The following is a 26,077-nucleotide window of genomic DNA, read 5'->3' on the forward strand; positions in this document are numbered from 1 at the left end:
AATATGAGATACTCTTGCATTGTGGATTCTCGCTAAGAAACAATTTAAAAAATTCAACAATTATATTGGGTACTTTTGTGTGAAATCGTGACTTTACAAAAGGGTTTTCATTATATTGATGAGCTTTAAAACGTCAAAATTCAGCACTAGAGTCTCGTACGTATTTGTTAGGATAATGTTATTTTTTTTCTTTCATGACAAACCAATTAACAGAAAACTTGATGCCTAATGTAAACGTTTTATACACAATTAATGTGCCCTAGAATATTAATAAATAAGTATTGGAGTCCAAATTTGAGTAATAAGTTTATTCACAAGATCGCATCTTGTAAAGTATGTTTCAGCTGGATTAAATAATTAAAAATGTAGCAGAAAGAATCGGAGAAGATGAAATATTTGTAATGACATTTACAGATAAGTTGTTGGTATGGGGAAGTATAAATGAGAAGATAAAGGAGAAACTTATTGGTGGGTAGAGGTAACGACATATTTTAGGATGAGAATTAATGTAAGTAAGAGTGACTACATGTTATATCATGAACAACAAGAACAGAGGAAGCAATGTTGAAAGAAGAATAGATAAAGAGGATAAACAGTTTTTTAAACATCTACACAGTAGTATGATACAGGAAGATAGTAAAATAGAAAAGGAAACAAAAAAAGAGACAAAAGATGAGAGTTAATGAAAACAATAGGAAGGATAGTGAGAAATGATGAGCGAGATTCACTATCCATGCACTATTGTACTTGTAACATTATAAAATTTAACACATTTATATTGGTTATTGATATGCATCTTCTTATTTCATGTAGAAAAGACATGTATATCAATGATCAGCCTTTCTACAGTGAGGCTGAAATATCTCGAGATTTTATTTTGATGCAGTATGAAACAGAATACTTAGATGGTAGTAATGGTCGGCTGTTAAAGCTTAAGAACCAAAAATAAAGTTTTTCTGAATATGACTATAAATACTACATTCTTACCATGGCAATGTATGCATCAGCTATGGCTGATAACTGCTTGTCAATCTCTGCAGGTAAAGTTTCATCAGCCGGTGTGGCCGCGGTTTTAGCACTGTTCACTCCAGGAGTTTCCCTCTTCAGCACTCCAGAACCTCCTTCCAACCCCATGACCTCCAAATCCTTCGCAGCTTGACGAAGGAGCATTCCTCCCTAAATCATTTTACCAATATGTGAAATTTATCTTAAAACAATACTTTTCACTCTTAAATAAATCTTGGCAAGACAGATTTTTGATATGTGTAGGAATAGCCGGGCTCTAGATATGATCCCTAGTTATTCCGCAGTATTATTTTAGAAACAGGATTTTTTATGTGGAAATATTTCCAGATACTATAACTTCTTAATGTATACTGTATTTACATGTGTAAGTAACTGTAATGTATATTGTTACAAAAACATTGATTTTTTGCTTGAAAACTGATTCTTAGTAAAAGAGTTAAAGCAAAAAATTTATTCCTCACTAAATGAGACTTATGTTTGTAATGAGACACCTCTACGCAACCACTCATCCGCAGTATCCATAAGTTATAAACAAAGTCAAACAAGAACGGTATAAATTTCTTGAATCCCACTCACCTGATCCCTCATTTTCAAGGCAGCACGATAGAATACAGTGTCTTTGCTGTTATATGCCAAACAATTGTCTATCATTAGATGGAAGTCAGCTTGGAATTCTTCTAGGCAACTGTACTCAAAATCATCCACCTAAAAAAAAGATGAAATACACATTAACTCTAACACAGGGTAACATTTAATAGATTTGAAAGTAGTATTCATGAACTGACATTAATTACGAACCTATAAACTTTATTGAATAGATAACTCATTTGATTGTAAAATGTAGTGAGCTGGTTATGAAATTTACAGTGATAAAACCTGTACATACTACTTTATTTAGAAAATTATCAATCCATACACTGATCTGTCTGATTCTATCCACCCTTGAAGAGTTTTATAATGATCTACTTCATCAGACAACACAGTGTAAGGATTCCCTAATTCACATTTTTACTTCAATACTTATAAATTACAGAACAAATACAAGTCAAGGAAAGTTTGGGCAACTGCCGGCACAAGGTTTGCAGAGTGTAGACTCTAGCTGGTCATTCATGCTCTAAGAAAAGTCAGAGGCAGCTAGCATTACAAGCTCCTTCTTGAGCCTGTCTCGTCTGTAAAGACTACATTTGCACAAACAGCCACCTATTCATACTCAACAAAGCTATATACTCAAGGTAAACGCAAATAAAACATGTTGAAAGTGTACTTAGTTAAAAAACAAGTGTCATTAAAATTTCCCCCACAAACTATGTTTGCTACGAGCTTAGATGAAAAGCTAAGATGTTAAATTTTCTTAACAGTAAATAATGTAAAGAAATATTAAAAGGTAAATATATACAAAACGGGATACAAATATTATTTTTAACCTTCTGTCTCATTGTAGATAGATCCATTGGATGTTTGACAACATCGCCATAATCAGGGACTTCCGACTGGTCGACAGGCTCAATGAATATCTCGCCCGTGTCTCTAGCCCGGAGAAGATCCACCAGCTTTCTCAGGAAACAGACCAGAGGGCAAAGTTCCACTTCTGTGCACATTGATTTTCTGAAGAAAACAAATCACAGTCATCACTTAAAATGTCTGTAATTAAATAAAATTTATATCTCACAACTAGGAATAAAATCAAAATGGACCATCACTCAGTTACCAGGTTTAAATCTCCACAAACTTTTAACATGTAAATTTCTTACATAAAAAGGTGTAGTGACCAGAAAATAACTGTTGTTGGACTAAGCCATGTGCCTTATGTCTATTTTCCAATATAATTAAATTCTGAAATAATAAAATTCCTGGTTTTTAATCTCCACTTTAATAAATAGAGGTGACACGCACCAACCAGTGTATTTCTACTTAGTGTATTTCTATTTAGTGAATATATGTGACAAACACCAACCCGGAGATTAGCGTCTATCTTAGTATGTTACTTGAAAGTGAATAATTCGTGTCTCCAGTTACTTCGCTTTCTAAAGTTTATTTCTATTTAGTGAATATTTTCAACAAACACCAACCAGGAAATTAGCCTCTATCATAATAACTTACTAAAAAGTGGAAAATTAGTGAATTCAGTTACTTCAAATTCAATAGCCTATTTTTATATAGGGGTAACAAGCCCAAACCATGAAAATATCCTATATCTCAGTGAAATATTTTGGTGATTTCAATTAAATACATTCTTAAAGTGTATTTCTATTTAGTGAATGTGAGTGACAAACACCAACCAGGAGATTTGTTCTATCTTAGTATCATGCTAAAAAAAGGAAAATTATAGTGACTTCAGTTACTTCACATTTTAAAATGTATTTTTATTTACTCAATAGGAGTAACGAGAACCAACTACAAGATTAGCCTCTGCCTTCGCACCTTACTAAAAAGTCAAAAATTTGTAACTTCAGTAAATTTACATTCTAAATTGTATTTTTATATAGCGTATAGGTGTAACTAACAACAACCAGGAATTTACACTCTAAGTATGTTACTAAAAAGTGAAATGTTTTAGTGATTTCAGTTACTTTACAATCTAAAGTGAACTTCTATTATCTGAATATGTGTGACAAAAACCATCTATGAGATTAACTTCTATCTTTAAATGTTAATTAAAAGTGGATAATTGGCAACTTCAGTTACTTCTTATTCTAAAGTATATTATTATTTAGTGAACAAGGGTGACGAGCACCAACCAGAAATATAGCTTCTATCATAGTATCGTGCTAAAGAATGGAAAATTGGTGATTATAGTTACTACACATTCTAAACTGTATTTCTATTTAGTGAATAGGGGTGACGAGCACCAACCACGAGATTAGCCTCTATCTTACTATGTTACTAAAAAGTAAATAATGTGTAACTGTAGTTATTTCAAATTTCTAAAGTGTATTTTTATTTAGTGAATATGTGTGACGAAAACCAACCAGGAGATTACCCTCTATTTTTAACGTTACTATTAAAATAGCCAATTAGTGACTTTTCAGTAAATATACATTGTAAATTGTATTTTTATATAGTGTATAGGGGTGACTAGCAACAACCAGGAGATTAGCGTTTACCTAAGTATGTTTCTAAAAAGTAAAAAATGTTTGGTGATTTCAGTTACTTTACATTCTTGAAGTGTATTTATATTTAGTGAATAGGGAAAACGAAAACCAACCCGGAGATTACCTCTATTTTTAACGTTACTATTAAAATAGCCAATTAGTGACTTTTTCAGTAAATATACATTGTAAATTGTATTTTTATATAGTGTATAGGGGTGACTAGCAACAACCAGGAGATTAGCGTTTACCTAAGTATGTTTCTAAAAAGTAAAAATGTTTGGTGATTTCAGTTACTTTACATTCTTGAAGTGTATTTATATTTAGTGAATAGGGAAGATGAAAAACCAACCAGGAGATTTGCTTCTATCTTAAAATGTTTCTTAAAAGTGGAAAATTAGTGTTTTCAGTTAATTCACATTCAAAAGTGTTTTGTTTTTATATAGTGTATAGGGATGACTAGCAAAAACCAGGAGATTAGCCTCTATCTAAGGATGTTACTAAAAAGTGGAATATTTTGGTAATTTTAGTTACTTCACATTCTAAACTGTATATTTAATTAGTGTACAAGGGATTGTTAGTAATAAATGGACACTTGTTTACCTCAGTCACTTCAAATTCTAAAGTGTATTTCTATTTACTGAATATGTGTGATAAACACCAACCATCAGATTAGCCTCTCTCTTAGTATGGTACTAAAAAGTATAACATTGGTGACTTCAGTTACTTTACATTCTTAAGTGTATTTTTATTTAGTAAATGGGGTGAAGAGTCCGAACCAGGAGAATAGTCTCTATATTAGTATCATGCTAAAAAGTGGAAAACTGGTAATTTTAAACAATAGACTAATTTCTTTATTTACATATTCTTCAAAAATAGTAATAGAGTAAAATGTTTAAAACATAAGAGTTAAATATAATTAAATATTTTAAAATTAATATTGTTGACAATAAATTATGTCAGGATGCGTCTTGGAATCTCCATTATCGAGAGTATTTTATTTAGTTTAGTAAATGGTGTGACAAGCATCAACCGGGAGAATAGCCTCTATCTTAGTATCGTGCTAAAAAGTGGAAAACTGGTGAGTTAAGTTACTTGACAATCTATACTGTATTTAATTTTGAGAATAGGGGTGACGAGCAACAACCAGGTGAATAGCATATATCAGAGTATGTTACTAAAAAGTGGAAAACTAGTGATTTTAATTACTTCACATTCTTAAGTGTATTTCTATATAGTGAATATGTGTGATAAACACCAACCAAGAGATTAGTCTCTCTCTTAGTATGTTACTAAAAAATGGAAAAAAGGTGACTTCAGTTACTTTACATTCTTAAGTGTATTTTTATTTAGTAAATGGGGTGAAGAGTCCGAACCGGAGAATAGTCTCTATATTAGTATCATGCTAAAAAGTGGAAAACTGGTAATTTTAGACAACAGATAATAGACAAATTTCTTTATTTACATATTATTCAAAAATAATAATAGAGTCAATGTTTAAAACATAAGAGTTAAATATAATTAAATATTTTAAAATTAATATTGTTGACAATAAATTATGTCAGGATGCGTCTTGGAATCTCCATTATTGAGAGTATTTTATTTAGTAAATGGTGTGACAAGCATCAAACAGGAGAATAACCTCTATCTTAGTATCGTGCTATAAAGTGGAAAACTGGTGAGTTAAGTTACTTCACAATCTATACTGTATTTAATTTAGAGAATAGGGGTAACAAGAACCAACTATTACATAAGCCTCTATCTAAGTATGTTAATAAAAAGTGAAGTATTTGGGTGATTTCAGTTACTTTACATTCTTGAAGTGTATATCTATTTAGTGAATAGGGAAGACAAAAACCAACCAGGAGATTTGCTTCTATCTTAGTGTGTTACTAAGAAGTCAAACATTTATAACTTCAGTTACTTTACATACTAAACTGTATTTAATTTAGTTAATGGGGGTGACGACACCAGCCAGGTGATAAGCCTCTATCTTAGTATGTTATTAAAAATTGCAAAATTGGTGAATTCAGTAACTTTACATTTTAAAATTTATTATAATTTAGTGAACATGGGTGATAAACACTGGTTCGGGCTACCAGGAGAATTACCTCTATATTAGTATTGTGCTAAAAAATGGAAAACTGGTTATTTTAGTTACTTCACATTCTAAACTGTATTTAATTAAGTGAATAGGAGTGACGGGCACCAACCACGTGAATAGCATAATCACAGTATGTTACTAAAAAGTGGAAAATTGGTGACTTCAGTTACTTCACATTCGTAAGTGTATTTTTATTTAGTGAATAGGTGTGAAGAGCCCGAACCAGGAGAATAACCTCTATATTAGTATCGTGCTAAAAAGTGGAAAATTGGTGATTTCATTACATTGTTGAAGTGTATTTCTATTTAGGAAATATGTGTGACGAACACCAACCCTTACATTAGCCTCTATCTTAGTTTGTTACTAAAAAATGGAAAATTGGTGACTTCAGTTACTTCACATTCTTAAGTCAGGGTGGCCACTCAAAACCTCTTTTCAAATTCCCAGTTTTTTCCCGGTCGAAAATTTCCGATTATCTAGTCTATTTTCAAACCAAATAGACAACTGTAGTACTGTATTTAACCCTTACGCCAAGTGCAACGATGATCGTTTATCGTCATTGGCAGTATTTGCAAGAAATGGCACAAAGCTGCGGTGCTCTTACATTTCATCACTAGCAAGGAGCGAGAAATTTGTTGACGATTTATCGCTATCACCTACTTTAAGCTCCTTAGTTGTTATAAAAGTAAAAGTAAAGTAAAGAATGTCTTATTTTACCAGGTGAATTTAGGGCTAAGAAGCCCTCTCTAACACTTAACCTGGGGACCAACGGCTTAAAGGTGACTTCCGAACCACCACCCATGGCCGGGCAGGCGGGCCGCTTGCAAGGACAGGATCGCTCAGCGGTCAACTATCCAAGCAGCGGCCACGCTCGACGTTGCTTGATCTGGTTATCTTGCGATAACCGCCGTACCCGCTACACTGCGCCATTGTTATCTCTGTGTCTTTCGATGTGCCAACATAACATTGTGTATACCTAATAACTTTCCTTTCTGTGATGTTTACAAAATACATGTATCCAATTCGGAAATACAAAGATAAGAAATAAATACCAACACAGTGCTACCGTGGGGCAGACTGCAGCCCCATATTGCGGGTCAGAGGTCTAACGGTGGACGAACTTTCGGTACGAGACAATAATGTCGCCTGTACACAAGGTCGGTTCAGTACAATCACCAAATAAACCAAATACTGTCATCTGAACTCAAATTAATTAATTAATCTTCTGTTGGGAAGGGGGAAGCCTAAGAATACCACCTTACTTCAAAAAATTTGCAGAGATTCTGGGAAATGAATATATTTAAAATTCCAAGTCATTTTTCCTTTTTAAGTAATAGAAATGGTACGTTATAAAATGAGCTTCCAGAATATATTACATTTACTTAAAACTGTATAGATGTATATTTATAGGAAATATATTTATTTACAACTGCACAAAGTACGACGTAGGGATAAAATACAAATTAGCGATCGTCTATTTACTATCAAAGAGCCAAAGTCTATGAATAGAGAGTGCAGACTCAGTCAGTTAGATTACAGTCAAGGACTACGAAATAATGACATAAAGATTCTCATGCACGTTGGACTATTTGGTTTTAACAGTTCGAATCGTCTGAACGATCGTCAAATGTAAGTCGTTCCGGTAAATAGTTGACCGGGCTTTCCAGCCGTCGTCCAATCAATGCCGCTCTGACGATGAAAACTGGTGAGCGTGGCTGATTCGATCAGCTAGCCGTCTGCCATATGTAGACTGGCAACAACATCAAGTTTACGGCAAGTACAGTTGCGAGCGTATTTGAACAACTACTGTAGCATAATGTGAACAATATAAGCAATTTTACTCACGAGAACTGTCGCAAGTACTTGCTACAGTTGTATCGCTGGTTGTTCCGGGAGTCAAGACGAAGTTGTTCACAAATGACAATGATGTCTCGGCAATGTTTATAATTGAAATTTTATACGACACTGTTCTCCAGTTCTTGTAACCAACTATCCGGCACTGGTTGCGGCAGCGCTCGAGAGAGCTTTTGCGCCCGTTTAGACTAGCGATGTTTAGTTGGACACAAAAACCTGTGCCATTCATTGCCGGTGTAAACGCAGTTCAGTCAACATTTGGTTGTGACCGTGATATCAAAACATAACATCACTTCCTTTGTTTTAACCTATGTAATTTGATGACAATCGGAACGTGTGTGAGGAGCAATCGTTCATAGACCAACCGAGGGAATGTCATCATTGAGAGGGAATGTGTCTCCTGATGTTCTCCTTTGCATCTACTATGGTCATGTTCATAGCCACTTGTCCTATGGAACTTCACTTTGGGCGAATTGTTCCTATGCTCACAAATTATTTGTGTTACAAAAAAAAGCTGACCGTCTTATCTGTGGTGCAGACTGGCAGGATCACTGCAAACCATTTTTTGTTAGGCTAGGTATCCTAACTCTACCGTCAATGTATGTTTTTTCAGTTCTTATGTATGTAAGGAAAAACTTGCAAATCACAACTAAAGTTAGTGACATACATAACTATATGACAAGAAATAGACATAATATAGCACAAAAAAGGTGCATGTTTTCAAGGACTCAACAAAGCTTTTTGTATCAAGGGATTCAAATGTATAATACATTACCTGAAAAATTAAAAACTCTGACACTTCATAGTTTTAAGATAGCACTTAAGGAAATGCTATTGAATATAATATTACAGATTTTTATGGTGAAATAGCTGCACTATTTCCTTAAGTTTACATTTTAAGTTTCAAATTGACGACTGTCATGCATTTTGTAAAATGTCAACGACAATAAAGATTTCTGATTTCTGAGGTTTCGGCCACAATACGAGCGGTTAACGGTGGGCGCTAGATTGGGCGGAGACTTAAAGTTTAATGTTTGTGTTGTACATATGGGGAACAACCGACACTAGCCATGGCAGACGTGAGCAGCAGGGCAGTACCACACGATGGCGCTTATCCGCCGCCAATTCTAAACATTAAATGTTTCTCCTGTCGCTCAACCCTCAGCTTACTCTTTCATTGCTGTGCAACATGACGCAAACGCCCCTTTCCCGACGTTACTTGTTGTAAGTAACCCACTACTTTCTTCTCCACAAGGTATCTTACTAAGTTTTGTATAAATCCAACAGACATTCTGGTGTACTCAAAAACCCGGGCTGCACCTCTTATCAAACCGTCAAACATTATATTATTCAACGAACCGAACTCTGAAGCCTATTTATAACACTGTACATTTTAGGCCTGTGCTATCTATCCAACACACGTCTTTCCAAAACACTATTTTCTCTAAAGAATAAGAGTTGGACAACTTCGTCCGGAGACCCCACTTCGGCGATTGAATAATACTTAAGTACAAAAAAACCTGTTTGTATCGCGGTTACAACCGCTCTGCCGAGTTACCGCTTATAGCGTACCACTCGTTAAGTGCTGAAGTCAGAAACGATCGGTCGGCTGATTTGAATTTTCCAATGCACCGTTACGTATTTTTGGGGTGGGGGGGGGGGGGGGGCGGAGGCATGCCACGGCACAGAAGTAGAACTAACCAAGATAAACTCACTACACTAGTGGAGCCTTAGATCAACCGGCGTCATATGTAGCTCACGAACATATGTCGATCTTCTTTCCAAATTTCACAAGCCACATCGCGTAAAATACAATGTTTCGTGATTAATCATTTCTTGATTCAAGAAGCTGTCAAATATATCTTGATTTTATAAGTTCTTAGAGACTGAACAAATATTGTTGAAATTTTCCCGGTTTTCAGAAAAATTCCCGGCTTATTCCCAGTCGAGTGGCCACCCTGTAAATGTATTTATATTTAGTGAATAGGGGTGACGAGCCTGAACCAGGAGAACAGCCTCTATCTTATTATCATGCTAAATGTGGAAAACTGGTGATTTTAGATAATAGACAAATTTCTTTATTTACATATTCTTCAAGAATAGTAATAGAGTCAATTTTTTTAAAACATAACAGTTAAATATATTAAAATTAATATTGTTGAGGATAAATGATGTCAGGATACGTCTTGGAATCTCCATTCTTCCCTGCATGCTTCTAGGAGTTCTTCGAGGGTGTAAAATGGCTGGTTTACAAGGAAGTTGAGTTTCCTCTTGAGAGCTTCTCCCTTTAGTCTTTTGATAGTGCCTCGTAGAGTGTTCCATAGTTTACGGCCGATGTAAGATGGTTTTTCTCCAAAAAGTGCTGTACGGTGTTATGTGAGTTGAGTCTTTCCCTGTTTAGAGATTCAGCTGACGAGCATGCAAAATTACTCCTTGAATATACAGCCCAGTACCAATCATTATTCCCATAGATTGAAAAGCATGTCTGTAGCTTTGTTGGGGTTCAAGATCAGCAAGGGTTCTTATGGCTTTTTTCTGTAGTATGAGCACCCTATTGAGATTTCCAGCAGAGGATTCACCCCACACAATAAGCCCGTACCTCATACGTGTTTCCACTAGTGAACGGTAAGCTATCATTGCTGCCTGAAAATTCCCAATCCATTTTATCCGCTGGACAACATATATGCCAATGCTGATTTTCTTTTTACAGAGGCTGTCTACGTGCTCAGTCCAGGTGAGATTCCCATCCAGAGTGACACCAAGGAGTCTTACGTGGTTTTCAGTTGTTATGTCAGAAATGTTAGGAATATGGTCCTTTCTCTTACTGAAATTTACTTGTATTGTTTTTAATGGATTAACAGCCAGGTCATTTCCTCTGCAAATACTTCGCCTTATTTAGCGAGTTAGATACATACATACACCCCTTCAGCAGTGGTATTTTTGATCAAGAGTGTTGAGTCATCTGCATACACCACACAAGTGATATTGTGATCTTGGAAGTATGTTGGGAAATTATTGACAAAAAGAATAAAGAGGACTGGACCTAGGTCGGATCCTTGAGGTACTCCTCATGTAACAGGCATTGGGTGTGATTGATATGTATTTTTAAGGCGAAGTGTAGTGCTCTGCACCTCAACTATTTGCGATCGTCCTGACAGATAACTTAGAAACCAGTTGTTGACTGTACTCTGATACCTAAAGATGATAGTTTCCTTGAGATCAAATCGTGTCCTAGGCAGTCGAAAGCTTTACTACAGTCAAGGAAAAGTGCATAGATGTAATTTTCTTTGTCAATGATTTATTCAACAAGGCTAATAATGGCAGAAGTGGTAGTGTTTCCTTTCGAGAACCCATGTTGAAATTTGGCGATTAGATTTAATTGCTCTAAATTTTTTATTGATTAAGGTGGCTGTGGCTGCAGAGGCTTGTTTAACCTAAACTTGCCAAATTAAAAAGTTTATTTTCACGTTTATTTGAAGGTGCTTTTTACAATTATTATACTTAACCTTAAGTGATAACAGTTTAACATAATGTCAAGTGAAGGTGCAGATATTTGTGGCAACTGTGATAAAAAATTGCCAAAAGAAGGGGACCATGCTGTCTGCAAAAGCTGCAGTAGAGGATTCCACTTTGGAGACTGTTCTGTCAAGTCTCAAACATGGAAATCCATGAACAAAGTGATGCAAGAGAGTTGGAATTGTCAACATTGTAGAAAATCTAAGAAGAGAAACGATTCTGTTGCTTCTAACCCAACTATGGAAGACTTGTTGAACATAACCTCAAAAGACTCTGTTGAGGTTGGTAGCCTAGGAGTATCAAGAGCTATTTTGGAAAAAATTAATACGTTGCCTAACATTCAGTCAAGCTTGGATACTATAGAAAAGTCAATTTCATTTCTGTCATCAAAATATGACTTGTTGCTAGATGAAATTAAGGGTCTTAGAGAAGAAAACTCTCTTCTGAAAAAGGAGGTTGAATGCCTCAAGAAGAAAGCACAAGACCGTGACCAAGATGTACTAAGACTGGAGAGTGACATCGCCGAATTGGATCAATATGGTCGTCGGTGTAATTTGGAGATCCACGGCCTTGAGTGCAACGGAGAGACCAGGAATGAAGATGTTGCAGAAACGGTCCGTAAACTAGCAGAGTCAATTGAGGTGCCTTACGACAAAAGTATTATTCACCGTGCTCATCGCCTACAGCACAGGAGGGATGGAAAGCTGCCTACACTGCTCATACAGTTTTTCTCAAAGGAAGACAGAGACACTTGGTTGAAGGCCGGAAAGATAAAGAAAATAAGAGAAGTTTACTTTAATGAAAACCTGTGCCCATTCTACCGTAACCTACTTAGAGACACTAAGGAAAAAGCTAGGTTGCATAAGTTTGCCTTTGTGTGGTGTCAGGGTGGCAAAGTCTTGGTCAGAAAGAGGGAGGGTGATAGAAATGTCATTGTTGTTAAAAACAGGGAAGATCTAAGAAAATTAAGCCCTTAGGGGCTGATTTGAATAAAATAATAATTGATGTTATATCTACGTGAAGACATGGGCTTACGCACTTCTAAAACTCCTCAAAATTATAGGTTAGTACAGATCTTTATTTATAGGTTAAGCTTAGTATTTGTTGCATACATCGATAAGTTATATTTAAGATTTATTATCTATTGTTATTCATTCTCTTATTTATTTTCGTTGATTATTTTGGAACTGTTTTGTTATGTGTTGTTATTATTGTTGTTTATTTACTTAGTTTAATGGTTGTTGAATATTTCCAATTTTGCACATATTTTTATGTATTATTATTTATTTGTACCGTTGCCTTGCTTCGTAGTTTATTTTTGTTCTATTTATAACAGACCTAGGCCTACTTTCATGTTAGTTATATATGTTTTTAGAAATAGCCTAGATTATATTATTTTCAATAGGTTATGTTGTATACATTTTTATTCATTAGAAATGTGGGGCAAAGTAAGTTATTGCATGTATATATTTTTGGTTTTTTGTTGTTGAAGCATCATAAATAACTCAAATTTAGACAACTTAAATACATGGACATAGGATGGTTACAGGTAGATATGATGGTTTTAGTGAGTGGTTTATATCAATTGATAACGGCACTTCTGGAAAGGAGAATCTCACTGTAATGTATGTAAATATTAGGTCTTTAAGGAAGCATTGGGATAGTCTTCAAGTTGAGTTGAAATTTAACTTGGGTATAAAAATGTTTGATGTTTTAATATTATCTGAAATTTTTTGTAATGAATCAGAAATAAATTTGTTCAGTTTAGATTACCTGGATTATAAATTGATTTACAAATTAAGACATAATAAAGTGGGTGGAGGGTTGATGGTTTTTTACAATTCAAAAAAATTACAATACACACCAATAAATATTCATACACACTCTTATGAATCCTTAACACTGGAATTAGAATTTATAAGTACACAATCCACAGATAAATTTTGCATTCACACTGTTTACAGACCACCAACTTCCAGTACAGGTATACCCATCAATACAATACTGAATGAACTTGAAACAGTATTAACCAGATTACAATCGTACAACAATTTAATATTTATAGGTGATATCAACATAGACATAAATGATAATATGTATGGCACACTGCAGTATGAGACTGTTTTGTCGACCTTGGGACTACAGAGAGGCATATTCTGTAACACTCGAGAAGAAGTGAGAGCGGGTAATTTAACAGCAACATGTCTGGATCATATATATATATGAGAAGCAACGCAAACCTAATTCAAACTGGAATCATCTTGTCAAAAATGTCAGACCATTATCCAATCACATTGAAATTAGAATGGGAAAGATGTGAAGAAAGAGTTGAAAAGCATATTTACAAGTACAATGAAGCCCTGGTTAAATCAAAATTAAACAAAATTAATTGGAATGAGCTGATCGGAGCAGATACAATTGTGAACATAAATCATAGCTTTGAAGTATTGACAAACAAATTTAATTCAGTTTATAATGATTGTTTAATTAAGAAGGAGGTCAACCTAAAAATCACTAGACCTAAAAGAATGAAAACCTGGATGAATAATCATTTAATTAAAATGACACAAGAGAGAGATAGGCTATTTAAGTTGTGGAAAGGTGACCCGACTAATCTGAGAAATAGGAATATATATATAGATATTTTAGAAATAAAGTTAATAATTCTATTAAAAATCAAAAAAATCGTTACTATAACCGACAATTTGAAAATGTTAAATGGGATACCACAAAATTATGGTCCAATGTGAATGAACTGCTTGGAAGGAAAAAAAAGAAAAATGTAGATGAAATCATAATGGATGCTATGAGCAAGTCAAGGAACAAATATGATATAGTGAATGGTTTTAGCTGACTACTTTTTAAATGGAGTTGTAAACCTAACACATACATGCCCCCATAGGCCAAATAGCGAGATAAGCCATAGAGATCATGATGTAAATGGATATCTTTATATACCCGTTGCCAGTTATAGAACCATAAAGGATATAATAGATACTACAAAAATCGACAAGTCCCCAGGTAGTGACAAAATTAGAGCTAAAGATGTTGTATATATTTCTGGAAAAATTGCACATGTGATAGCTAGAATGATAAACACCTCATTACAAAATGGAGTATTCCCTGATAGCCTAAAAATTTCTGTAATAAGGCCAGTATATAAGAGTAAAGATAAGAAACCAGTTTAGTAATTATAGACCTATAGCTAGCTATATTGCCAACCATCGAAAAAATATTTGAAAGGTATGTCTCGAATTATCTGAATAAATATAAATTTCTAGAAAGAAAACCACATATTGAACCCCAACCAGTATGGGTTCCAAAAAAATAAATCAACTGAACATGCTTTAAAATCATTTTCAAACAAAGTAAATGGTTTTATGAATAGTAGAAGCCATGCACTCGCCTTATTCATCGATTTAAGTAAAGCATTTGATACAATTGAACACAAAGAACTGTTAAAATCACTTGAAGGAATAGGTATAAGAGGAATATTTTTAAGTTGGTTTGAATCATATTTAAGAAACAGAAAATTTACTGTGAAAGTTGAAAATGAATATAGTGATTTAAAAACCATAACATAAGGAGTGCCTCAAGGTAATTTACTTGGACCAATAATGTTTTTGATTTATTTAAATAGTTTATTTGAGCTGATAACTGATTGCACAATTTTAGCCTATGCTGATGATATAGTAATTATAAGTGGACATAGACAATTAGGCAGTGCAACTGAGAAACTAAATAGAGATTTTAAAATTTTAACTAAATGGGCACATGATAAAAAACTTATTACAAACGAACAGAAAACAGCCATGATGCATTTTTGCCCCCAGAACATGTCAGCCAATGAAGAAATTATTGTTAAGTTACATGGTTGTGACTGTCTACATAGATCCAATATTAACATTAATTGTGACTGTGATAATATAAGGCTAGTGGATAAATTCAAATACTTGGGACTGACTCTAGACAGGAAAATGATATTTAATGAACACATTTATGATCTTCATAAAAGGTTGAATCCTTGTGTTGCTGCTATATGTATGTTGAGTGATAAAGTTACCAATAATAAGGTAAAGATGGTTGCATATCAATCGCTGGTGGAATCCAACATTAGATATGGTATTGGTATTTGGGGTGCAGCTGCTACATCCCATTTAAACATTATAAAAAATTTGCAAAATAGGTGTTTGATAAGACTATTTGGAAACAATGAAATGGTTAAAACTTTAATGAATCCCAAACAGTTATATATATACAGAAATATTATGGATAATTTTAATAAAAATGAACACAAAATAAAAAGAACAAGGATTTTCAACACACGGCTCACCACAAAATATTCTATACAGAGAATGGCCACAAAGTTTGGTGAGAGGTTACCCGAGTTTTATATTCCATATTATTTTAACTTACTTCCAGATGAAATTGAAAGCTTGAGAAACTTCAGGGTTTTTAGAGAGGCAGTGCAGAGATGGATTACTACAACACACAGTGAGCTGACTACTTAGCTTAGACTACATCTAGCTAGACTAACATCTAAACACACACACACACACACACACGCACGCACGCACACGCACATGCACAGACAAATGAAGTGAATGAGTGGGTAAATTTTAGTTACTTCTGTGATCAACCAGATTTTGTTAAAAACTAGTATGTATATAATGTTAAATATTTATTGTTATTGTTGTTGTTTGATAGTTCATTGTTATTTATTGATATTTTTGTTATTGTTGTTGAATGTTTAGAGATTTGTTGCTTATATTTAACTATTTTTAGAATGCTATTTGTTGATGGGCAATATTTTATATATTTTTGTTTATATATCCAGTTATATAATTTATTATCTATTTATACTCTGAATAATGTATGTATTATCCCCTTAATGCTATATAAAATGCCAATATTTAAAAATCTGGAGTTATAGAAGCACCACAGCCACACAAAGAGCAATATAACATTTTCTTGAAAAAGCATGAACTAAACTGATCAAAACAAATAATTGATGAAACTGTAATTTTGTATCTTGCTTTTTTTTAAGTTTCATTATGGACCTCACCGATAAGTCATGTTGACTTGGTGGGGTCATGATTATGTAAAATTATGTGTTACAAAATAAAAATAAATAAAAAATATATAAAAAAATAAAAGAACCACTTTTTTCATTATTTTTGAAAAAATAGAAACCAATGATATGGGTTGATAATTTTGTACTTCACTTGTTGGTCCTTTTTTGTGTTTTGTATAAACTTTTGATATTTTCAATGCAGTGGAAAATTGACCAAGGGTAAATGATTTGTTTATAATGCTAACTAAATGTGGTGTTATCAGAAATCAGAAGTTAGTTCTTCAGCACAATGTTTTATGAGCATCGACGAATCCATTCCACTCTATGGTTTTGATTTAAGGGAGTTTATAACAGCTCTTACTTCTTTATTGAGTTTATTGTTAAACTTCAGTGAGTTCAACAGCGCCCTTTTCTGTTTTAATTTCTTTTTTGTGTGTATTTTACCTGTTTATTGAGAAAAGAGAATTAATTTTATTAGTTTTATACTCTAGTGAATTATTTTATTCTGTTAATATTAAGTCTTAACTTTACAGTTTGGTATTTTACTGTTATTAGGAACGGCAATAACGTATTATAAGTCAAAATAATTTTCTAAACAATTTTATGTATATGAATATGTTTTATTCTTGCATTTTTATGTTACGTTTATATAACTCTCATTATAAATGAAAAACTCTGTATCAAACAACATTTTAGATGAAAAAGGTAACAATCTAATAATTTGTCCATCAGAATATAAGAAGCATGAGTAAAAATGTCGACTTATTCATATTATAAATATTTTCATGCAAAACTTTACCAGATATTATTATTTTAACTGAAATTTGGATTTATGAACATGAAAAAGATTTATACAATTTACCTAATTATACAATGTTTGGCAATTATAACGAACGTTACAGGGCTGGTGGAGTAATGATTTACACTGGAGTTTAAACTATTGAAGGTGTAAGGGTTTCTTCAGAAAAAATAGCGTCTGTGGACATTCTAAAGTTTTCCTTTTTGGCTTATAAACAACATTTTTCTGTATTGGCAGTGTATAGATTACATGAATCGAGTGTAGTTAATTTTCTCAATGAATTAGAACAATAACTTGACCGTTATTGTAATAAAAGAATAAATTCTAATTTTTTTTATAATTGGAGACATTAATATTGATACTTTAAAGGATGATTTGAATACAGATAATTATAAAATTTTATTTTCAAGTTATGGGTTTGAATCTGTTATAAATGAACCCACAAGACCAGTCCGTAGTGCGGATGACTTGCACGTTTTTGTTATTTGCTGCTATTGTAAATAAGTTATGTCATAGTATTATTTATCTTTAAGCACTGGCAATATTTGTTGGTAATATTCAGTTTGTTATTTTGGGGAAACAAATGATTTATTATTTATTATTATTATTGTTATTTGGGGTTAAAATAATTTAACACATTGGAGTCTGGCTCGCTATTTGCTGTTTTAATAGCCTGGTCTGCACAAATTATTGGGTTTTCAGATTTTTTCTTTAGAAAACTGTTAAATATTATGTATATGATATTATATTTTCTTGAAAGTTCTATCTTTCCTCTTTAAATTGATATGTAAAAACTTTATTCCTATAAAATGTAATAAATTTGAAAAAAAATTTCAAAACTTACATTTTTTGAAGAAAAATAAAAACTCCCGCATGTCTTGTATTACTTGAAAATTAACTTTTGAATAAATAATATAAGTAATTTCAATTTTTTTAAAGGCATTTACTATATACATATTTACAAATAATTATTTTATTTGCCAAAAAAATTCCAAATGCTAAAAAAAATTATTGTTGTCGTAGACAGACTGACGACGCGCCAGGCCACGTCAGTCGATAAACAAAAGCCTCAAGCGGGTATGACGTAGTAGCGCCTAGCGGAATTTTTCTGAACTAACCAACAAAGCTGGCTTTTTAATGCAGCAGACGGCACTCGAATATCACTCGGGCAACTCCGTATATCAATCGGCAAAGCTGTGCTCGAGTCACGCTCGAGCGCCGGCCGGGTGATTAAACAACGGCGCTCGAGTCTGGCTCGAGCGTAGACTCGAATGTGTTAAGTTTGGCACTCATCTATTTTAGGCAGGTTGTCATTTTGGTTTCCTAGAGTCTTGGTTCTGTTTTAAAGTCAATTCAGCTACCCGAGTGAAGAAAGTCTTAGTGTTCTGCAACTTTGGCAACATTGTAAATCACTTCATTATTTGTTGTGATATGGATTTGAGATTACATTTTATTATCAACAGATTCAATAAAGAGTGAATTTACATTTGGTCATAGAGCTTTAAGTTTCTCATCATAGTACTTTGTCCTTTCCACTATAATTTTTTTTATAACTTGGTTTGGCAGACTCCAAGTTGTCAGAATAGGAGTGGTGTCATAAATAAAAAATGCTGTTTTTTTATAACTTGGTTTAACAGACTCCAAGTTGTCAGAATAAGAGTGGTGTCATAAAAAATGCTGTTTTTGTATAACTTGGTTTGGCAAACTCCAAGTTATCAAAATAGGGATGGTGTCATAAAAAATGCTGTTCTTTTATAACTTGGTTTGGAAGACTCCAAGTTGTCAGAATAAAGTTATTGTAATGAAAATACTGTTTTTACAACTTGGTTTATCACACTCCAACTTGTCAGAATAGGGGTGGTGTCATAAAAAATGCTGTTTTTATAACTTGGTTTGGCAGATTCCAAGTTGTCAGAATAGGAGTGGTATCATAAAGAATGCAGTTTTTTTTTATAACTGGGTTTGGCAGACTTTAAGTTGTCAGAATAGGGGTGGTGTCATAAAAAAAGCTGTTTTTTATAACTTGGTTTAACCCTCTCCCGCTCGCAAGGCATGAATCGACACGGCCACCACATAGCCACTGCAGCTTAAACGGCACAGATCGGCACACACTGCTTTACCCACTAGAGCCGATAAGTGCTGCTCTCGAGTAGCAATATTTTGTATTACTACGGGTTGTTTGCTATCAGGAGACCATTTACTTTACTTTTACAGTAGATTTATTCCATTATTTTGCTATTTATATTAGTTGTGCGGAAACAATGGCGGGTTGTAGTCGTACACTTCGTGACAGTGAAATCGATCTCGTTATTAGTAGTGATTGCGACGATTCAAGTGAGTGTAGTGATGTACCAGAGCCTTGTAAAGTGGTTGGTGGCATTGAGGATGTAGTTCGGAGTGATCACAGTGGCAGTGGCAGTGACGGGGAGCCAGACAATGACCTTCACCAAGGTAGACTGCGCAAGTTATCAAACAACCCCGCGCCAACCCGAACCCAGCTGTCCATGTGCTGGTCTCGTACAATCAACTTCATTGAACCAATATATAGTAAAATAATTAATATATATAATTATAGTTAATTACAACGACAGAACGTGTGTAAGTTGAGGCACCGCGTATTTTGACCGAGTGCGATCGGCAGAGCGAATTAATTGAGGTTAGAAGCACCGTGAGCGCCTGGAAACAATGATTTATCAAACTCGAACTTGTCAGAATAGGGGTGGTGTCATAAAAAATGCTGTTTTTATAACTTGGTTTGGCAGATTCCAAGTTGTCAAAATAGGGGTAGTGTCATAAAAAATGCTTTTTTATAACTTGGTTTGACAGATTCCAAGTTGTCAAAATAGAGGTGGTGTCATAAAAAATTGTGTTTTTTTTTTACTTGCTTTCGTAGACTCCAAGTTGTAAAAATGGGGGTGGTGTAATAAAAAATACTGATTTTTATAACTTGCTTTGGCAGACTCTAAGTTGTCAAAATAGGATTATTGTAATGAGAATGCTGTTTTTGTATAACGTGGTTTGGCAGACACCAAGTTGTCAGAATTGTATAAGGGGTTTAAGTGACAATCGAATGCCTTGTCCGATAAAACAAGCAGTACCAACAAGGAGAGGTGTGGTATTGCTGACACTGAATGTCTCAGGTCTGTGTGAGTGAGGGAGTTCAGTAGTGGCAGGTGGGATGTGCTGGGCTGTCAATGTCATCAGTTGTTGACACTATTGGACCTTCATTGCTGCCATATGTTCACTTATGTATTACTTATAACTTTTTCTTTATAATTCTTAAAAACCATTGATATTGTATGCAAATAAGTTTTATAGGGAATAATAATCTTTGTATAAGCTAGTGGAGTCTTCTTCATATTGATTGTCAGTCTTAATTATTTGCCTCAGATCAAAAATGAGGTCAGTTTTTTTTAGTATTTTATGATAAGTGATATATGCTTGTAGTGATATTATTAATCTTTGTGTTATAGTATAAAATGGACTTACGTTAACCAGGTTAGCTCCCGCACAAGTGAGTAATTATATACTGTATTGTAATTACACACTTAAATGCACTTACTGTATACTGGGAGCTACTTCACATAGACTGTAGTCAGTCAGCCATTTTGTTTTATGCTAGTTACTTTACATTCTAAACTGTATTTAATTTAGTGAACAGTGGTGATGAGCACCAACCAAGTGATTAGCATATATCAGAGTAGGTTACTAAAAAGTTACTTCACATTTTAAAATGTATTATAATTTAGAGAACAGGGTTGACAAACACGAACCATGAGTTACGCTCTATCATAGTATGTTACTAAAAAGTGCAAAATTAGTTACCTCAGTTCCTTAAAATTCTAAAGTATTTTTCTATTTAGTGAATTGGGGTAACAAGTATCAACCAGAAGATTAACATCTATTATGGAAAGTTACTAAAAAGTAAATAATCCCTGTCCTCTGTAACTTTACATTCATTCTTCTGTAGCATATAGAAGTGACTAGCAACAACCAGGAGATTAGCCTTTATCTAAGTATGTTGCTAAAAAGTGAAATATTTTGGGGATTTTAGTTACTTTACATTCTTGAAATATGTTTCTATTTAGTGAATAGGGAAGACAAAAACCAACCAGGCGATTAGCCTTTATCTTAGTACCATGCTAGAAAAAGGAAAACTGGCGAGTTTAGTTATTTCAAATTCTAAACTGTATTTAATTTTGAGGTATAGGGGTTACAAGCACCAACCAGGTGAATAGCATATATCAGAGTATGTTACTAAAAATTGGAAAACTAGTGATTTTAGTTACTTCACATTCTTAAGTGTATTTCTATATAGTGAATATGTGTGATGAACGCCAACCAAGAGATTAGCCTCTATCTTAGTATGTTACCAAAAAAATGGAAAAAAGGTGACTTCAATTGTTACTTCACATTCTTAAGTGTATTTTTATTTAGTGAATAGGGGTGACGGGCCTGAACCAGGAGAATAGCCTCTATCTTATTATCATGCTAAATGTGGAAAACTGGTAATTTTAGACAACAGATAACAGATAAATTTCTTTATTTACATATTATTCAAAAATAATAATAGATTCAAATGTTTCAAACATAAGAGTTAAATATAATTAAACATTTTAAAATAAATATTGTTGACAATAAATTATGTCAGGATGCGTCTTGGAATCTCCATTCTAGAAAGTATTTTATTTAGTAAATGGGGTGACAAGCATCAACCAGGAGAATTGCCTCTATCTTAGTATCATGCTAAAAAGTGGAAAACTGGTGAGTTAAGTTACTTCACAATCTATACTGTATTTAATTTAGAGAATAGGGGTAACAAGAACCAACTATTACATAAGCCTCTGTCTAAATATGTTACTAAAAAGTGAAATATTTGGGTGATTTCAGTTACTTTACATTCTTGAAGTGTATATCTATTTAGTAAATAGAAAAGACAAAAACCAACCAGGAGATTAGCCTTTATCTTAGTGTGTTATTAAGAAGTCAACAATTTATAACTTCAGTTACTTTACATACTAAACTGTATTTAATTTAGTTAATGGGGGTGACGACACCAGCCAGGTGATTAGCCTCTATCTTAGTATGTTACTAAAAATTAAAATTGGTGAATTCAGTTACTTTACATTTTAAAATTTATTATAATTTAGTGAACATGGGTGATTAACACCAACCATGAGTTTAGCCTCTATCTTAGTATTCTATCTATATTATTGAAAAGTCCAAAATTGGTTACTTCTTTTACTTCAAATTCTAAAGTGTTTTTCTATTTAGTGAATTGGGGTGACCAGCATCAACCAGAAGATTACCCTTTATTTTGGAAAGTTACTAAAAAGTAGAAATTACTGACTTCAGTAAATTTACTTTTGTATGGTTAAAATTAGATATAATAAATAAGTAAAGTAAATAAATAATAAGTCACACAAAAGGTTAAAAGAGTAATAAATAAACAATAATAAAATTGCACAAAGAATTAAAAAGTGCTAGTTTAAACATGAAAGTTATTAAAATTTAATAAAAAGTACTCAGCAGTAGAATAAATAGAGTTGCTAACCAGATTGACTTTCACTGACTGTTTAAATCTGTTCTCAGGTAGTTTTCTCGTGCCTACTGGAATAACATTGTAAAATTTTAGTACCCTGACCTCGAAGCTCTTCAGTGTTTTTGAACATTTATCATATTTAATAAATAGGTTATTACCTTGCCTGGTGGTGTAGTCATGCATATTACTACAAAGCATAAAACTATTCACATGCTTTTTAATACAGATTAAACAATTTAATATGTAAAGAGAAGTTACAGTGAGCATACTTAACCTAACAAATAAAGGCTTACAATGGTATCTAGGCTTGGCCCCACATATCAATCAAACTGCATTTTTCTGAAGTACTAATATTTTATTAACAGAGTGATGGTTACCTCACAGCATTATGGCATAAGATATATGGCTGAATATGTAACGATAGTATACAGTGGTAAGGACATTTTGAGATACACACATGCTAGATACTCTTAACATGCAGATTCCTTTTGGCTCAAGTGACTTCCCTAGTCCAAGTGAGGTTCAAGCACAATACCTAAGAATTTGACTGGTTCATCTCCTTTGTGCTTCCCTTACTTGTATTTAATACATGTATTCTGTTAATCCTCAAATCTGAGGGTTCTACAAAAACCAATTAGTTAGTTACCTCTCCTTCATACACTAGAGTTAAATTTTGGGAGGGATAGGAGTCTACTAACATCTCTACGTGTTAACTTACACTTTAACCAACTCCTTCTTGAGTTTCTCACGTTTCCGTACGAGCTCACACAAGAGTCTTGCCCGCTCCAGATCCTGCCGGAGACACTGCCAATATTTGAGCTGTCTGTACAGTTCACTCTAAAACAAGAAATTTGGAGACTTAAGTCATTTGACAAAACAGTAACAATTTATTTTTCAGTGGGGCTGTGTTTAACTTCTACTTTTATAATAAAGCTCTATGACACATTATTTGCAATACCTCAACTGCTTTACAAAAACTGTACTTAAGAAGAAAATAATTAACTTTGACTTTTATAACTTTTAGCACTGGCCCACCTGCTAGAGGACTGTGTTGGCAACACTTAGGTTACCAGTCTAACATGCTAACTACTGAACATTAAATGAAGTGCTATCAGGAGTAAAAGAGATTCTTGGTAAATTCAACACAACATTAGTAAAAATTATGATAGATTGTATTATAAATTTTATTTAGAAGGCTGGTCATATATTAAAAAGGGTACTAAAATGATTATTCTATGATCACAACACTGAGAGTTGGGCTAAGATAATTGGTATGGTGGCAAGTAAAGCACACTGCATGGTACGCATCTCACCTCGAAGAGCATGAGAAAGCTGGCACAAAACATACACAGGGCAATCAAGAATGGCAACAATAAGGGTGTCTATACCTATACTAATATTCACATCTGCATTGACACTAACCCACATTTATGTAGATCTGTAGGATATCTAGTAGTGATGAGAGAATGTTTTATATTTCAAATCTGAATCCGAATCTTAATCTGTTTACAGATTTTCAAACACAAAGTGCAATAAAAAGACAATTTTCAATAATAATTTGCATCATACATTAACATTGTTTGTGTTCAGTTATTATGTTTCTTGTACATTAATTATTGTAATGTTGATATTGTAGATTCAAGGTTTGCCTCATACCAAATTTAATGAGTATCCCTTCAGATTGCAGTCCCTGTAGAATGCAATAGAATAATAAGAGCCACATATAAGGTAAGTTATGTAAACTAAAACTTTAAAGAACATCCACATATTAAAAGAAAACTGTATACATTAATGCAATGAAATTCAATTCACTAGACAAGAAAACTAGCCAATTTAATACAATCAGCAAATTGCATTAACATTAATACATTTTAATTACATATTATATTTAAGATCCTAAAATCAATTCATAATAAGCAAATAAAATGGAGGACAGCATAATATTCCTAGATTTTTAAAACCAGTCCATTCTTCAATATTAAAATTCTAAAACTTTCATTAACAGGCTCCTGAAGTAAATGGATGCATATTACACACACATTTTGATCACTAACTTAAATTAGGAAGTTAATTTAGAGAAATTATTGGCAATATTAGGCTTTCCAACTATCTCTATACTGGTTTTTGGAAATAAGACACACCTATGAGGTCTGTCCAGAAAGTATCCGACCGCCGACCAGTAGGCGGCCACAGTGTAACCGACCGGCTCGAACCAGTTATTGGAGGGGAGGGGCGAGCCTACTCCTTCTCATATTAGGCATTGAATACAATCCAGTCACTCAGTGAGTCACAGCGCTCTGTTCCGTACAGTACTGCCGTGTGTGTGCATCGCATGTCAATATGACTGAACGTGTTGAGCAGCGCATTTGCATTAAATTTTGCCAAAAACTTGGCCATTCAGCATCAGAGACGATTACAATGATACGGAAAGTTTATGTGTCTATGGGCGATACACAAATAAAAGAGTGGTTTAGACGGTTTAAAAATGGCCGCATACCAGTGGAGAATGTTGACCGATCTAGCAGGCCTTCAACGGCCAGAAACGCTGAAAATGTTGATCGTGTTCGTGCAGCAATTAATGAAAACCGTCGATTGACTGTCCGAGAGCTGGAAGAAGATTTAGGAATACCAAAATTGTCAGTTTGTAACATTTTACACGAAGATTTTAAAATGAACCGTGTTTCTGCAAAATTTTTTCCTCGGCTACTGACAGAAGACCAAAAGAACTGTCGACTTCAAATCACACAGAACAATCTGGATTTGATCAAAAGTGACCCAGGGCTATTTAAAAAAATTATTACTGGTGATGAGTCATGGGTTTATGGCTATGACCCTGAAACAAAGGCTCAATCTTCACAGTGGAAAACTCGCGAAGAGCAACGGCCGAAAAAAGCAAAACAAAGTCGAAGCAATGTCAAAACAAGGCTGACAGTTTTTTTTTACCAGGACGGCGTTGTTCATCACGAATATGCTCCAAGAGGCCAAACAGTGAATAAGGAGTATTATCTTGAGGTCCTAAGGTGGCTACGAGATGCAGTGCGAAGAAAACGACCTGAACTGTGGACAAGCCGTG

General features: G+C 33.8%; 1 protein-coding gene across 5 annotated transcripts in view; it reads right to left on the minus strand.

The window, feature by feature from the left end:
* Positions 1-26,077, minus strand: part of LOC124368941 (peregrin) — a 146,140-nt gene that overhangs the window by 46,971 nt on the left and 73,092 nt on the right. For all 5 annotated transcript variants that reach the window (XM_046826498.1, XM_046826497.1, XM_046826499.1 and 2 more), the window contains 4 exons: positions 23,723-23,841; positions 2,451-2,631; positions 1,603-1,731; positions 988-1,176 (listed from right to left, as the gene is read on the minus strand). In XM_046826498.1, the coding sequence (XP_046682454.1) occupies positions 988-1,176; positions 1,603-1,731; positions 2,451-2,631; positions 23,723-23,841 (618 nt within the window). The remainder of the gene's footprint in view (positions 1-987; positions 1,177-1,602; positions 1,732-2,450; positions 2,632-23,722; positions 23,842-26,077) is intronic.

Source organism: Homalodisca vitripennis, chromosome X (assembly GCF_021130785.1).
Source record: "Homalodisca vitripennis isolate AUS2020 chromosome X, UT_GWSS_2.1, whole genome shotgun sequence".
In the NCBI taxonomy this organism is placed as follows: domain Eukaryota; kingdom Metazoa; phylum Arthropoda; class Insecta; order Hemiptera; family Cicadellidae; genus Homalodisca; species Homalodisca vitripennis.